The sequence below is a fragment of the Aquarana catesbeiana genome, linkage group LG06, assembly GCF_042186555.1.
Source record: "Aquarana catesbeiana isolate 2022-GZ linkage group LG06, ASM4218655v1, whole genome shotgun sequence".
In the NCBI taxonomy this organism is placed as follows: Eukaryota; Metazoa; Chordata; class Amphibia; order Anura; family Ranidae; genus Aquarana; species Aquarana catesbeiana.
Genome location: NC_133329.1, coordinates 415214599 through 415229814, shown reverse-complemented (window position 1 = coordinate 415229814; position 15216 = coordinate 415214599). Strand labels below are relative to the sequence as shown.

Here is a 15216-nt window from a genome sequence, read left to right as displayed (position 1 = left end):
GCAGCATACTGCCAGGTTTGCTCCAGTGATGAGGAGGGAGGGGATGATGAGGTCACTGACTCAACGTGGGTGCCTGATAGGAGAGAGGAGGAGGAGGAGGAGGCACATCACCAACGAGGCAGGATGCCCTCCAGGGGCCAGCCTAAGGGCAGCACACTGACTGCATCACACCGCAAAGCTCCGCATGTGCAGGGCGCTGCAGTCTCTGCGCGTTATTCAAAATGTTCTTTGGTGTGGGCCTTTTTTGAGACGAGTGCATCAGATCACACCGCTGCTATTTGCAACATATGTCTCAAGCGTATCTCGCGTGGCCAAAACATCTCCCGCTTGGGAACCACATGCTTGATCAGACATATGTTGACCTGCCATGCAGTTCATTGGCAAGCGTATCTAAAAGACCCACACCAAAGAACAAAGATTCATGAAGAATCGTTCTTGCCAAACCAATCTATTAACCTTCTATGAGGAGGTGAGTTGCCATCTAGATAAAGGAAGGCCTGTAGACGTGGTGTATCTGGAATTTGCAAAAGCATTTGACACAGTTCCCCATAAAGGTTTACTGTACAAAATAAGGTGCATTGGCATGGACCATAGGGTGAGTACATGGATTGAAAACTGGCTACAAGGGCAAGTTCAGAGGGTGGTGATAAATGGGGAGTACTCAGAATGGTCAGGGGTGGGTAGTGGGGTTCCCCAGGGTTCTGTGCTGGGACCAATCCTATTTAATTTGTTCATAAACGATCTGGAGGATGGGATAAACAGTTCAATCTCTGTATTTGCAGACAATACTAAGCTAAGCAGGGCAATAACTTCTCCGCAGGATGTGGAAACCCTGCAAAAAGATCTGAACAAATTAATGGGGTGGGCAACTACATGGCAAATGAGGTTCAATGTAGAAAAATGTATATTAATGCATTTGGGTGGCAAAAATATGAATGCAATCTATAGACTGGGGGGAGAACCTCTGGGGGGATCTAGGATGGAAAAGGACCTGGGGGTCCTAGTAGATGCAATGGCATGCAATGCCAAGATGCTGCTAACAAAGCAAACAGAATATTGGTATTAAAAAGGGGATCAACTCCAGAGATAAAACGATAATTCTCCCTCTCTACAAGACTCTGGTCCGGCCGCACCTGGAGTATGCTGTCCAGTTCTGGGCACCAGTCCTCAGGAAGGATGTACTGGAAATGGAGCGAGTACAAATAAGGGCAACAAAGCTAATAAAGGGTCTGGAGGATCTTAGTTATGAGGAAAGGTTGCGAGCTCTGAACTTATTCTCTCTGGAGAAGAGACGCTTGAGAGGGAATATGATTTCAATATACAAATACTGTACTGGTGACCCCACAATATATAAATACCGGACTGGTGACCCCACAATAGGGATAAAACTTTTTCGCAGAAGAGAGTTTAACAAGACTCGCGGCCACTAATTAAAATTAGAAGAAAAGAGGTTTAACCTTAAACTACGTAGAGGGTTCTTTACTGTAAGAGTGGCAAGGATGTGGAATTCCCTTCCACAGGCGGTGGTCTCAGCGGGGAGCATTGATAGCTTCAAGAAACTATTAGATAATCACCTGAATGACCGCAATATACAGGGATATGTAATGTAATACTGACACATAATCACACACATAGGTCTGACTTGATGGACTTGTGTCTTTTTTCAACCTCACCTACTATGTAACTATGTAACTATGTGTGCTCCAACAGGTGGACAAGGGGGACAGTGTCACTGATGCATGCACTGTCACTACTCACCATCCTCATGGTCTCCTCAAATGGTGACAGGACAGTGCATGCATCACTGATCATGGCCCACTGGCGTGGGGAAAAAAAACCAAGCTCCCCTGACCCTGTCCTGGTGCCATAGTCGCACAGGTACTCATTGATGGCACTCTGCTGCGTGTGCAGCCGCTGCAGCATGGCCAACGTTGAGTTCCACCTTGTGGGCATGTCACAGATTAGGCGGTTCTTGGGCAGGTTAAATTCCTTTTGGAGGTCTGCCAGCCGAGCACTGGCATTATATGACCAGCAGAAATGCACACAGACTTTCCTGGCCTGCCTCAGGACATCCTGTAAGCCCGGGTACATGCCCAAGAACCGCTGCACCACCAAGTTAAGGACGCCAAACAGGGCACATGGGTCAGTTCTCCCTGTCGGAGGGCGGAGAGGAGGTTGGTGCTATTGTCACAAACCACCATACCTGCCTTAAGCTGGCGTGGCGTCAACCACCTCTGAACCTGCCCCTGCAGAGCTGACAGAACCTCTGCCCCAGTGTGGCTCCTGTCCCCCAAGCACACCAGCTCAAGCACCGCATGGCACCTTTTGGTCTGCATACTTGCGTAGCCCCTGGAATGCCTACGGAGCACCGCTGGTTCCAAGGACAAAGCACAGGAAGAGGCCATGGAGGAAGAAGAAGAGGAGGGGGTGAAGGAGAGAGGTGTGTCACAATCCTTAGTAGTGGCATTTTGGAGGCGTGGTGGTGGAACAACCTCCAACACTACTGCACCTTGTCCTGCATCCTCCCCAGCTGCCAGCAGAGTCACCCAATGCGTGGTGAAACTTAGGTAACGTCCCTGTCCATGCCTGCTGGACCACGAGTCAGCAGTAATATGCACCTTAGCGCTGACCGCCCTGTCCAGCGAGGCATGGACATTGCCTTCCACATGCCGGTAGAGAGCCGGAATGGCCTTCCGTGAGAAAAAGTGGCGTTTGGGTACCTTCATGAATCTTCATGAATCCATGCTGATTACTGCTAATGATATCATTCTTATTACTAAAATCTTGTATATAGTCCCTTATCATCCCCTCCAAGAGTTTACATACTATTGATGTTAGGCTAACTGGTCTGTAATTCCCAGGGATGTTTTTTGGGCCCTTTTTAAATATTGGTGCTACATTGGCTTTTCTCCAATCAGCTGGTACCATTCCAGTCAATAGACTGTCTGTAAAAATTAGGAACAACGGTCTGGCAATCACCTGACTGAGTTCCCTAAGTACCCTCGGATGCAAGTCATCTGGTCCCGGTGATTTATTAATGTTAAGTTTCTCAAGTCTAATTTTAATTCCGTCCTCTGTTAACCATGTAGGTGCTTCCTGTGTTGTGTCATGAGGATAAACACTGTAGTTTTGGTTACTGAAGCCCCCCGATTCACTCGTGAAGACTGAGGAGAAGAATAAATTCAATACCTTTGCCATCTCCCCATCCTTTATAACCAGATGTCCTTCCTCATTCTTTATGGGGCCAATATGGTCTGTCCTCCCCTTTTTACTGTTTACATACTTAAAGAATTTCTTGGGATTTTTTTTGCTCTCCTCCGCTATGTGTCTTTCGTGTTCTATCTTAGCCATCCTAATTGCACCCTTACATTTCTTATTGCATTCTTTATAAATTCTGAATGCTGTGGATGATCCCTCAACCTTGTATTTTTTGAAGGCCTTCTCCTTTGCTTTTATATGCATTTTTACATTGGAGTTAAGCCATCCAGGATGTTTGTTTGCTCTTTTAAATTTATTACCCAATGGGATACATTGGCTAATGCCCTTATTTAATATGCTCTTAAAGCAAACCCATCTCTCCTCCGTATTCTTTGTTCCTAATATTTTATCCCAATTTATGCCTTTTAGCAAGGTTTGTAGTTTAGGGAAGTTGGCTCTTTTGAAATTCAGTGTCTTTGTGTTCCCTTCTCCTATTTGTGTGATTTATACTGAAACTAATTGACCTGTGATCGCTGTTACCTAAATTGCCCCGTATTTCCACATCTGTTATCAGGTCTGTATTGTTGGTAATCAGTAGATCTAGTAATGTTTTATTTCTAGTTGGTGTGTCTACCATCTGACCCATAAAATTGTCCTGCAAGACACTAAGGAACTGGCAAGCCTTAAATGAATGCGCGGTTCCCTCCGCCCAGTCTATGTCTGGATAATTAAAATCCCCCATTATGATAACACTTCCCATCCTTGCTGCTAATCCAATTTGTAATAGGAGATCCGTCTCCACTTCCTCCCTCAGGTTAGGGGGCCTATAGCATACTCCCAGTATTATTTTCCCCTTAGCTTCATCCCTTTGGAGCTCTACCCATAAAGATTCCACCTCCTCCCTAGCCCCCTCAGTGATGTCATCTCTCACATTCACTTGTACATTATTCTTGATATATAGGCATACCCCTCCCCCTTTTTTACCCTCTCTATCCTTGCGGTATAGGGTATACCCTTGAATGTTTGCCAGCCAATCATGAGAGATGTTGAACCAGGTCTCTGAAATTCCCACAAAATCCAAATCCTCTTTGTACAACAGTATCTCTAGTTCACCCATCTTGTCCGCCAGGCTCCTGGCATTGGTGAACATGCCACATAGTTTAGACCGGTCGCATATTGTCCTCGTATTGGGTGTTTCAAGATTGCAACTTGGACTTGCTACTATACTCACCTTGTATTCCATGCAGCGTATTCCACGCTGCGTGGAATAATGGACAGGGCACTTGAGGCAGAACAGAGGCAGGAAGAGAAGGACTTCCTTAGCTCTCAAGGCCCCCTTTATCCAGACAGTGTTCCTGCATGCCCGCCGATCACACAGGAATAGGACGAGGAGGAGGCGGAGGAGGAGGATTGTGTCAGTATGGAGGTGGAGCCTGGCACTCAGCATCAGCAGCAGTCTTTAAGGGATCATTTACAGTCCCAAGAAACCCATGGACTTGTACGTGGCTGGGAGGAGATGGCAGCGGATCATGTCGTCCTTAGTGACCCAGAGGACTCCGGACCAAATGCCTCAGCAAACCTACGCTGCATGGCCTCCCTGATCCTGCAAAGCCTGCGGAAGGATCCTCATATTTGTGGTATCAAGGAGAAGGAACAATACTGGCTGGCAACCCTCCTTGATCCACGTTACAAGGGTAAGGTTGCGGACCTTATCTTGCCGTCGCAGAGGGAGCAGAGGATAAAACATCTTCGGGAGGCCTTGCAGAAAGGTCTGTGCAACACGTTCCCAGAGACTGGGAGGTTACAAACTCCTGTTTCTGGACAACGTGTTGCTGAGGCTTCGGTCAGTCAAAGAAGGAGCGGTGGAGAAGGTGGCCGTCTGACCGATGCGTTCAGACAGTTTTTTAGTCCACAGCCCCAAGGTATGATCGGTTCCAGCAACCATCGCCAGCTGTCTGTTTTATATGGTGCAGAAATACCTAGGGGCAAGATCTGACTTGGACACCTTTCCCACTGAAAATCCTCTGGGTTACTGGGTCTTGAGGATGGATCACTGGCCAGAGCTTGCACAGTATGCAATTGAGCTACTGGCCTGTCCTGCATCCAGCGTTCTTTCAGAACGCACATTCAGTGCTGCTGGAGGCTTTGTAACTGATCACAGGGTGCGTCTGTCCACCGACTCGGTCGATCGACTGACCTTCATAAAAATGAATCAGTCTTGGATCACCACCAGTTACCAAGCACCTGATGCTGATGTAACCGAATAATTTTTTTTGAAATGTCAGATCCCTTCAAAGACTGCTTATGCTGATGCTGAGTGACTATCCTGTTATACTGAGTAATTATCCTCTTCCTCCTCAATGATCATGATGATAGCTTGTAAGAACATTTTTGGTTCTGGGCGCTGCCAGTCCCGCCACCAGTGCCTAAGGTCCAATTTTTAAGCCCCTGTTTAACAGGGGCATGTAATTACAATTTTTAATGCAATTCTTTGCAGCAGGGCCCGTTCCTGCGCTCCAACTAGAGTATCTGTGAGGGGTTGCAGTGCTGTAGCACCAGTGCTTAAGGCCCAATTTTTCTGCCCCTGTTCAACAGGGGCATGTAATTACAATTCTTGATCTAATATTTCACAGCAGGGCCCATTTCTACATCCACCAAGAGCGAGTGAGGACTTACAGTGTTGTGGCACCAGCACCACCACCACAAAGGCCCAGTTTTTCTGCCCCTGTTCAACAGGGGCATGTAATTACAATTCTTGATCTAATATTTCACAGCAGGGCCCTGTGAGGGCTTACAGTGTTGTGGCCACAACAACACCTAAGGCCCAAATTTCTGCAGAGTGTATAGGGCAGGCCCCTACTTTCAAACATCCAACTTAAAAACGACTCCTACTTGCAAACGGAAGGAGACAACAGGAAGTGAGATGAAATCTACCCCTAGGAATGGAAATTCCCTCCTGTAAAAGTTAATATGGGAAAAACATTTCTCTTTTCCACTGATGCTTTATCACCAATCCTTGTTTCACTAAAAACCCAAAATTTTCAAAAAACATTTGTCATTGGGACAAAAAGTGAGGTGAAATCTGAAGAGGAGCACAGACAGCAAAACAAATGTCACAGGGGTGATAACCCTTCCCTATGTTTTCCAAAAAGCTTCCAATAGATTTTTTGGCTGGAGCTAAACACGTTAAAAATGTACCAGTTCAAAATCACAAACAGATTCTACTTAACATCAAACCTACAGTCCCTTTCTTGTTTGCACCGCCTGTATACTGCTGTTCAGAGTATATAGGACCTGGTGGCCCCACGCCTTTCCCTTTTTTAATTTGGGTGCGGGGTTCCCCTTAATATCCATACAAGACCCAAAGGTCCTGGTAATGGACTGGGGGTACCCATGCTGTTTGTCTCACTGATTTTCATCCATATTGCCGGGACCCGACATTACATTAAAGCCGCAAGCAGTTTTAAATGACTTTTAAATGACTTTTTTTCCTTTAGAAATGACATTTTGTGCAGGGACTGTTCTAAACAAGGGAAACACGCGCCACTTTACAGGCATACTATAGACACCCCCCAGGTACGATATTTAAAGGAATATTTCACTTTTTTTCTACTTTAAGCATCATTAAAATCACTGCTCCCGAAAAAATGGACGTTTTTAAAACTTTTTTTGCATTGATACATGTCCCCTGGGGCAGGACCCGGGTCCCCAAACCCTTTTAGGACAATACCATGCAAATTAGCCTTTAAAATGAGCACTTTTGATTTTGAACATTCGAGTCCCATAGACGTCAATGGGGTTCAAAGTTTGCGTGAATTTTCGGTCCGTTCGCAGGCTCTGGTGCGAACTGAACCGGGGGGTGTTTGGCTCATACCTACTCAGAATGTGTATATACATATACTGTACATATGCCTCTTAGTAAGCCATCTGATAGTAAGGGGTTAATGCCTCCTCCTGGGACTCCAACCCAGGATCTGCTTTATGGAGATGGAAGATCGCAACTGAGCATGCCTGAAGAAGGAGGCCACGTCTTTGGAAATGTGTTTCCGTATCCACAGTACACGGACTTGCGTTCTGTGACCCCCACGGCACATTGGATCGGTGCCCACAGCCATCCTGACCCTTCATTGTAAGTGCCACAGGCTGTATTGGTTTGAGTGTCTCCGCCCTGCCTCCAGCGGCAGCTCTTGGCTCAGAGTCCCTGGCTGTATGCAGGAATACATCTTTGAGCAGCTACCCGGCTCGGTGGATGGGATCACTCTGGTTTACATTACAAATTCTGTGACAGGCGTGTTTTCATTGGAACCATGTGAGAGCAGTTTGTTCTCTTTCTTGTCACATTACCAATAAAGGAGGTTTTACACTAGTGGAGCGCGTCTCTTGTTTTTTTCCTTCTACCTGTTAAAGATATTTTGAAGCTTCTCCAAGTCACTTCTTCAGTTATAATGAATGCCAGAAAATGTCCTCCAGTGTCTATACCCACACAGGTAACAGAGACACCTTCATCTAATTACCATTGAATGTGTCAAGGCAGATGTTGATCTCCAAGAACAGGATGGTGTTTTATTTTATGAAGATGTATTTAATATGTATTGTCACAGTGTCTCCCAGTGTTAGTTCTCCTGCAGCCCGTTCTACGGAGCGGACCGGGGCAGACTGACGCCAGTTGAGAATCGTTTTGATAATGGAAAGTACCTGAGGATGCAGAGAAGTGTTTGCAGAGTGGGGATATGTCCGCCAGCAAAGGGCCCCTGTGCGATGCACAGACGATCGTTGGGGGGGGGTGTTCGCTCTGCAAATACATTATCGGTTATGGGGGGATTCGCACTTTTGTCTTTCGGTGTATCTGATCAGCACATGGAGGGACCATAGCGTGCCCCTGCAGATAATCTCCCATCCACAGGAATGGTAGTATAATCCGGGTATGCGTTGTTCTATGAATAATGCAGAATAAGGATTCACACCAAACGGTAAATATGGGAGTCTTTGAATTGTTATGGTCGGGGACAGAGTCCATGATTTCAAGACTTCCTTTGTCTAGCTGAAGATGATGGCTTACAGAGACAGGGGGCAGGAAATCATATACACTGCCCCTGCCCAGACACACCCATAAGACTCTCCTAGTCATTGTTCATTGGTTGAGATTTGTATAACTCCTCCTGTTTGAAGGAATGCCTGTGCTTGATTGGCCGATTGTGAAACCATCAAGCTCTATTGTTAAGCACTCTAAATAAACAGAACAGAGGGGCTCCAGGGACAGTCGTACTGTGGAGCTAAGGATGTAAGAATGGAGGTCATGTCTGTGTTACTTGGGAAGATACGAGAAACAGGGTCCTACTAAGATACATTACACCAAAAGGCTGAAAGTGACATGGATTATGCGCAGCGTATAGCAAATAGTTCTACCAATATGTGAATTTTGCTACAAGGGGAAACAACATACCGGACTTTGTTTATACAACAGAGAAAAATGCATACAAGGCTGAACCCCACACCCACCTTGGGTATTCAGATCACATCTCTGTTATGCTAATTCCAGCATACGTTGCTTACACTTGCAAAACCAGTTCAAAAAGAAATCACAGTATGGCCAGACAATGCTACCCCAGTACTGCAAGACTGCTTTAAGCACACAGATTGGAACATGTTTAAAGAGGCAGCCACTTACAACAATCATACAGACTTACAAGAGTACACTGAAACAGCGACTGCTTACATCAAAAAGTGCAGAGGTGATGGGACGGTCACCAAGATTATCACCACACGTGCCAACCAGAAGCCAGGGATGACAGCAGAGGTTCGTGGGCTGCTAAAGGTATTCAGATCAGAAGATAAAACAGCTCTCAAAACAGCAAGAGCCAATCTGTCTCATGGCATCAAGAGGGCAAAACAACAATATGCTAAAAAAATTAATAAACACTTTAGCGACAGCAAAGACACACGGGCCCTGTGGCAAGCCATCCAGACCATCACTAACTACAAGCCCCTGCCACAGGCCAATGATAATGATACTTCTCTCTTGGATGCACTCAACCACTTTTATGCACGGTTTGAGATGTAGAACCAAACACCTTCACAAAAACGACTCACATCCCGAAACGACCGGGCGCTCTGCTTTTCTCCAACCAACGTAAGGAAGACCCTGTTCAGGATCAACCGACAGAAGGCTACTGGCCCTGATGACATAGCTGGACGTGTGCTGAGAGACTGTGCTGTACAGCTGACAGATGTCCTTACAGATATCTTTAACATTTCGCTGAGCCAGGCGGTTGTCCCTACATGTCTTAAATCCACCATCATAATTCCAGTGCCAAAGAAGACACCTGTGTCCTGTTTGAATGACTATCGTCCTATAGCACTAACTCCAATAATGATGAAGAGCTTTTAGAGGTTAGTCATGCATCACATTAAGTCCAGTCTTTCAAGCACGCTGGACCCATATCAGTTTGCATACCGTCCAAACCATTCCACGGATGATGCAGTATCTTCTGCTCTTCACTTGACCCTTACCCACTTAGAACAGAAAGACTCTTATGTTAGAATGCTGTTCATTGACCTTCGCTCAGCATTTAATACAATAATTCCTTAGCAACTTATCACTAAATTGAACTGAATTGGCCTCAACCTGCCCCTCTGTAATTGGATCCTGGACTTTTTAACCGGAAGACCTCAGTCAGTCCGTGTTGGCTGCAGCACGTCGAGCACTACCACACTGAGCACTACCATACTGAGCATGGGTGCCCCACAGGGATGTGTGCTCAGCCCACTGCTCTTCACACTGCTGACCCACCACTGTACTGCCAAGTTCAGCTCCAACCATATCATCAAGTTTGTGGATGACACAACTGTGGTGGGTCTCATCAACAACAATGATGAAACACTCTACAGAGAGGAAGTGGAACAACTGGTTAAATGGTGTAGTACAAACAACATGTTCCTTAATGTAAGCAATACAAAGGAGGTTGTGATGGATTTCAGGAGAAATTCTGTTGATCACCCCCCCACCGAGCATCGACAGCTTGACTGTGGAGAGAGTAAGCAGTATTAAATTCCTGGGAGTGCACATCTCAGAGGATCTTACCTGGACAACCAACATCACGTCACTAACCAAGAAGGCACAACAGCACCTAGATTTTCTCCGTCGCCTTAAAAAAGCCAGTCTCCCCACCCTCATCCTTACCACATTTTATAGGGGAACCATTGAAAGAGTGCTGACCAGCTGCATCATTGTCTGGTATGGGAACTGCAGTTCTGCTGACCGCAAGACCCTGCAGCGGCTAGTGAAGACGGCTGAAAAGATTATTGGTGTCTCTCTCCCCTCCATCCTGGACATTTTCCATACACAATGCTCCAGAAAAGCTACCAGTATCGTGAGGGATCCTACCCATCGCTCACACTGTCTCTCTCAGCTCTTGCCATCAGGTAAAAGGTACCGGAGTATCAAAACCAGGACTGTCAGACTGTTCAACAGTTTTTTCCCCCAAGTTGTGAGAGCCCTCAACTCCAATCCTCTTTGAAACCTCTTCTATTCCTATATATTGTGATCAGGAACGTCTCACGTCCCCTTCTTTTTACTCTTGAATATGCACTAGACACTTTTATAAACACTTTATAAACACTTTATAAACACTTGCTGCTACAAAGACTTTTGGAAACATATAGTATATTTACAGTTATGTAGTTCCCAGATGTGTATTCCTTTGTACATCTAGTTCTAATTATATGTAATTTGTATGTAGCACCGTGGCCCTGTGAGATACGACATTTCGTTCTACTGTATGTTCTTACATGTAGTGGAATGACAATAAAGCTTGACTTGACTTTACACGTCAGTGAGAAGTGTGAAAGCTGTAGAACCCTCCCCCCCTGTTCTGGTAGCATGATCTTGTCATTGATGTCAGGGAGTCTCCACACTTCTTCTCCTCAGCCCTGGAAAACAGCAGGGAACCCCCTCTTCCCTGCCCCAGTGCATACCTCCCAACCTTTTTGAGATGGGAACGAGGGACATCTATCAGCAAAAGCATGCAGGCATAGGGCACGCCCCTTGCCATGCCCCCTTAAAGAAGAATTGTACAAAAAAACGAGGTTGGTTAAACCCATAAGTGATTTTTTTTTTTACCACTACTTTTCCTTTATATTGGCTTTTGGAATTTACAAATGCAGCAATTTAGAAATCAGATGAAAGGTTTAGTTCTGGAAAACACTTTTTATTTATTTATTTATTTATTTCAGGTACTTATATAGCGCCGTCAATTTACGCAGCGCTTTACATATATATATTATACATTCACATCAGTCCCTATACCCTCAAGGAGCTTACAATCTAAGGTCCCTAACTCACATTCATACCTATACTAGGGCCGATTTAGACAGGATCCAATTAACCTACCAGCATGTCTTTGGAGTGTGGGAGGAAACCGGAGTACCCGGAGGAAACCCACGCAGACACAGGGAGAACATGCAAACTCCAGGCAGGTAGTGTCGTGGTCGGGATTCGAACCAGCGACCCTTCTTACTGCTAGGCGAGAGTGCTACCCACTGCGCCACTGTGCCGCCCACTTTTTAAAAGATAAAAAGTGCATTTTATATACATCTATATAAATCAGACCAAAATGAGGGACAAATGAGGAGGAATGAGGGACAGAGGGACATTGCTCCAAATCAGGGACGGTCCCTCAAAATCAGGGATAGTTGGGAGCTATGCCAGTGCCTTGTGGGATCTGCAGTGTCCTCCTTCCAGCTCAGGCTGTCCAAACTACACCTCCCACAATCCTAGCAGTCCACATCCTTTGTGCCTTCCTATTGGGTAGAGGGTGGGCAAATCACTGACTGTACAAGGCTCTACAATAAGAGTCTCCTCCTGTAACTGTGCCTGTGTAAAAGTCTCCTCTGCTGCCAGATACAGGATCCTTCTCCTGTCAGTGCTACAGACTGGGCTTCACTAGATTTTGGGATCTATGTACCCTGATATTTTACCTTTCTAATGCCGCGCATACACACGAACGGAATTTCGGCCCGCAAAAGACCGATGAGAGTTTTTCGTCGGAAAATGTGACCGTGTGTATGCTCCATCGGTCTTTTGTTGGCAGAATTCCAGCCAGCAAAAGATTGAGAGCATGATCTAAATTTTTCGGTCGGGAAAAGTTCTTATCCGAAAATGCGATCGACTGTGGCAATTCCGACGCGCAAAATCCCTACGCGTGCTCGGAAACAATTTGACGCATGCTCGGAAGCATTGAACTTCATTTTCTCGGCTCGTCGTAGTGTTGTACGTCATCATGTTCTTGGCGGTCGTAATTTCAGCGAACTTTTGCGTGACTGTGTGTATGCAAGGCAAACTTGAGCGGAATCCCGTCGGAAAAGCCGCCATATCTTTTTCCAACAAGAAATCCACTCGTGTGTACGCAGCATTACTAGTGTACCATATAGAGGTATTATCTAACCACCTGTCTGTGTAGATATACAGTGCATAGATAGATAGATAGATAGATAGATAGATAGATAGATAGATAGATAGATAGATAGATAGATAGATAGATAGATAGATAGATAGATAGATAGATACTATTTGCAGCCCGCTTCGGTTCGGTCATGTGATCCAGTGCCCCTGTATCAGTCAGTGGCAGCTGCAGGGAAGAGGAGAGAGAGTCGCCAAGGGATGGATCATAAGAGCCTGTGGATGGTGTCACCTCTCCAGGCTTTATCAGCCATTATTGAGTACCAGTGGTGGAACTACCAGGGTTGCAGAGGTCACACTTACGACCAGGCCATAGCCTTCCACCACTGTGAGGGGTCCCAGCTGGCTGCAGGACTCTGAGCTGTGAGCATCTCTCTCACACAGCCCAGAACCAGCACTGACAGGTCCCCCCTCCATCCTCCCTTGCACAGAAGGGAGAGGAGAGAGCTGATCTGCAAATCATCCTCCCGCCCTCTCCTCCTGTGTGTGCACCACAAGCAGTGTGAATTTACACCAGAGTCCTCAGCATTCCCCCTTACATCAGTGCCCCCCTTAAATCAGGGTTCCCAGTGCACCCTTTATGTTAGAGTTCCAGAGTCCACAGAGATACCCTTTACAGTGTAAGTGGACATTCTGCAGACTCTGATGTAAGAGGGGCTCTGCAGACTCTGATGTGAGGGGGGCTCTGCAGACTTTGATGTAAGGGGGCACTGTAGAAACTGATATAAGGGAGGCTCTGCGGACTCTGATGTAAGGGGGGCTCTGCTGACTGTAAGGAGGGCTCTGCCGACTCTGATGTAAGGGAGAACTCTGTGGACTCTGATGTAAGGGGGGCTCTGCGAAATCTTATGTAAAGGGGGGCTCTGCTTACTCTGATGTAAGGGAGAACTCTGCAAACTCTGATGTAAGGGGGACTCTGCAGACTCTGATGTAAGGGGGGCTATGAGGACTCTCATTTGTAAGGGGGGCTCTGGGAACCCTGATTAAAGGGGAATACTGGGAACTCTGATGTAAGTGGGGACTCTGGTTACCAGAGGCTGCTGCGTTTCGCCTTACATCAGAGTTCTCAATGTTCCCCTTAAATTGAAGTCCCCAGAGTTCTCACTTAAATCAAATTCTGCAGAGTCCCCTTTACAGTAAAAGGGGACTCTGCAGTTCAGCTATAAAGGGGAGGTTCAGATATAAATGGGAACTCTGAGGCTCAGATATAAAGGGGAACTCTGTTGATTCTGATGTTAGGGGGAACTCTTGTGAATAAATCCACATTATTAGAAATGTTATTTATTCACAAAATATATGTATAGTATTTACTACACAAATAAAATTTGCTGTGTGGAGCTAAAGTGTTCGGATTTGGCTTGAAGAAAAGGTGGCAACCTTACCCAAGAAGGCAGGAAGGGGGTCCACTGCAGAACATGTGAAAGGGTCCCACTGTGGACCATAATAAAGGGCCCTGCAATGGGAGTAAAGGGCCCCAGTCTCGGAGGGAAGGGAGGTGGGTCTGGGGGGCGGGCCCTTCATGGTCTCTTGTACCGGGGACCTGAAGGTTCTTGCTACACCTCTGGTTTATACATTTTTTTCCACAGGTTAGTCAGCAGAGGTAGCCGGAGGGGAGAAGGGACATTTTTAAGCCTAGTTAGTGTTATTCAGGAATATCTACAGTACATTGCCAGCTAAAGTTTCCATCTCTGACAGGTGCTCAACCTCATAATGGATTCGTCATCACCGATTCTGGAAACATCAAACACTGTAAATGGATTCTCCACGTGACAGTAGCAAAAAATCCAACATCCATTCAGAAAATTGTCCTGGATATCCTGCAGGAGTGTGAGAAACATCAGGCCTCTTCTGTCACCTTCCCCGCTCTGGGAACAGGTATGATCAATGCATCACAGACAGTTCTACTTCCATGTGCAAGATAAAATATGTGTTCCTCTCAGCTGCACCCAATAACCATCCGACTCAGTTCAAGATTGCTTAAATGTACCTGTATACCTCACTCATCCAACCAGCACGAGGCCTACTCACCCAAGCAGGTGAATGTTTCACCTCCTTGCTGTGTCCTCCATAGCAATATTGCCCTCAGGATCACAAGTGTGATATAAGCTTAAGAGATGAGTAATGGGATCAATCCAGACAGAACTTAGATTTCAGTGTTTGATAGAAGGTGTAGAGGTTAATCCCAGGCCTACACACCCACTGTGCCCATTATGAGGGGTTCCCACCATCCCTGTGCTGAGTTCCCGGGTCTGTACACCCACTGTGCCCATTATGAGGGGTTCCCACCATCCCTGTGCTGAGTTCCCGGGTCTGTACACCCGCTGTGCCCATTATGAGGGGTTCCCACCATCCCTGTGCTGAGTTCCTGGGTCTGTACACCCGCTGTGCCCATTATGAGGGGTTCTCACCATCCCTGTGCTGAGTTTCCTGGTCTCTACACCCGCTGTGCCCATTATGAGGGGTTCTCACCATCCCTGTGCTGAGTTCCCGGGTCTGTACACCCGCTGTGCCCATTATAAGGGGTTCCCACCATCCCTGTGCTGAGTTCCCGGGTCTGTACA

The 15216-nt window shown here is 46.4% G+C and overlaps 1 protein-coding gene across 2 annotated transcripts in view; it reads left to right on the top strand.

The window, feature by feature from the left end:
- Positions 1-15216, top strand: part of LOC141147311 (protein mono-ADP-ribosyltransferase PARP14-like) — a 154213-nt gene that overhangs the window by 89701 nt on the left and 49296 nt on the right. For both annotated transcript variants that reach the window (XM_073634525.1, XM_073634524.1), the window contains exon 12: positions 14351-14530. In XM_073634525.1, coding sequence (XP_073490626.1) covers positions 14351-14530 — 180 coding nt within the window. The remainder of the gene's footprint in view (positions 1-14350; positions 14531-15216) is intronic.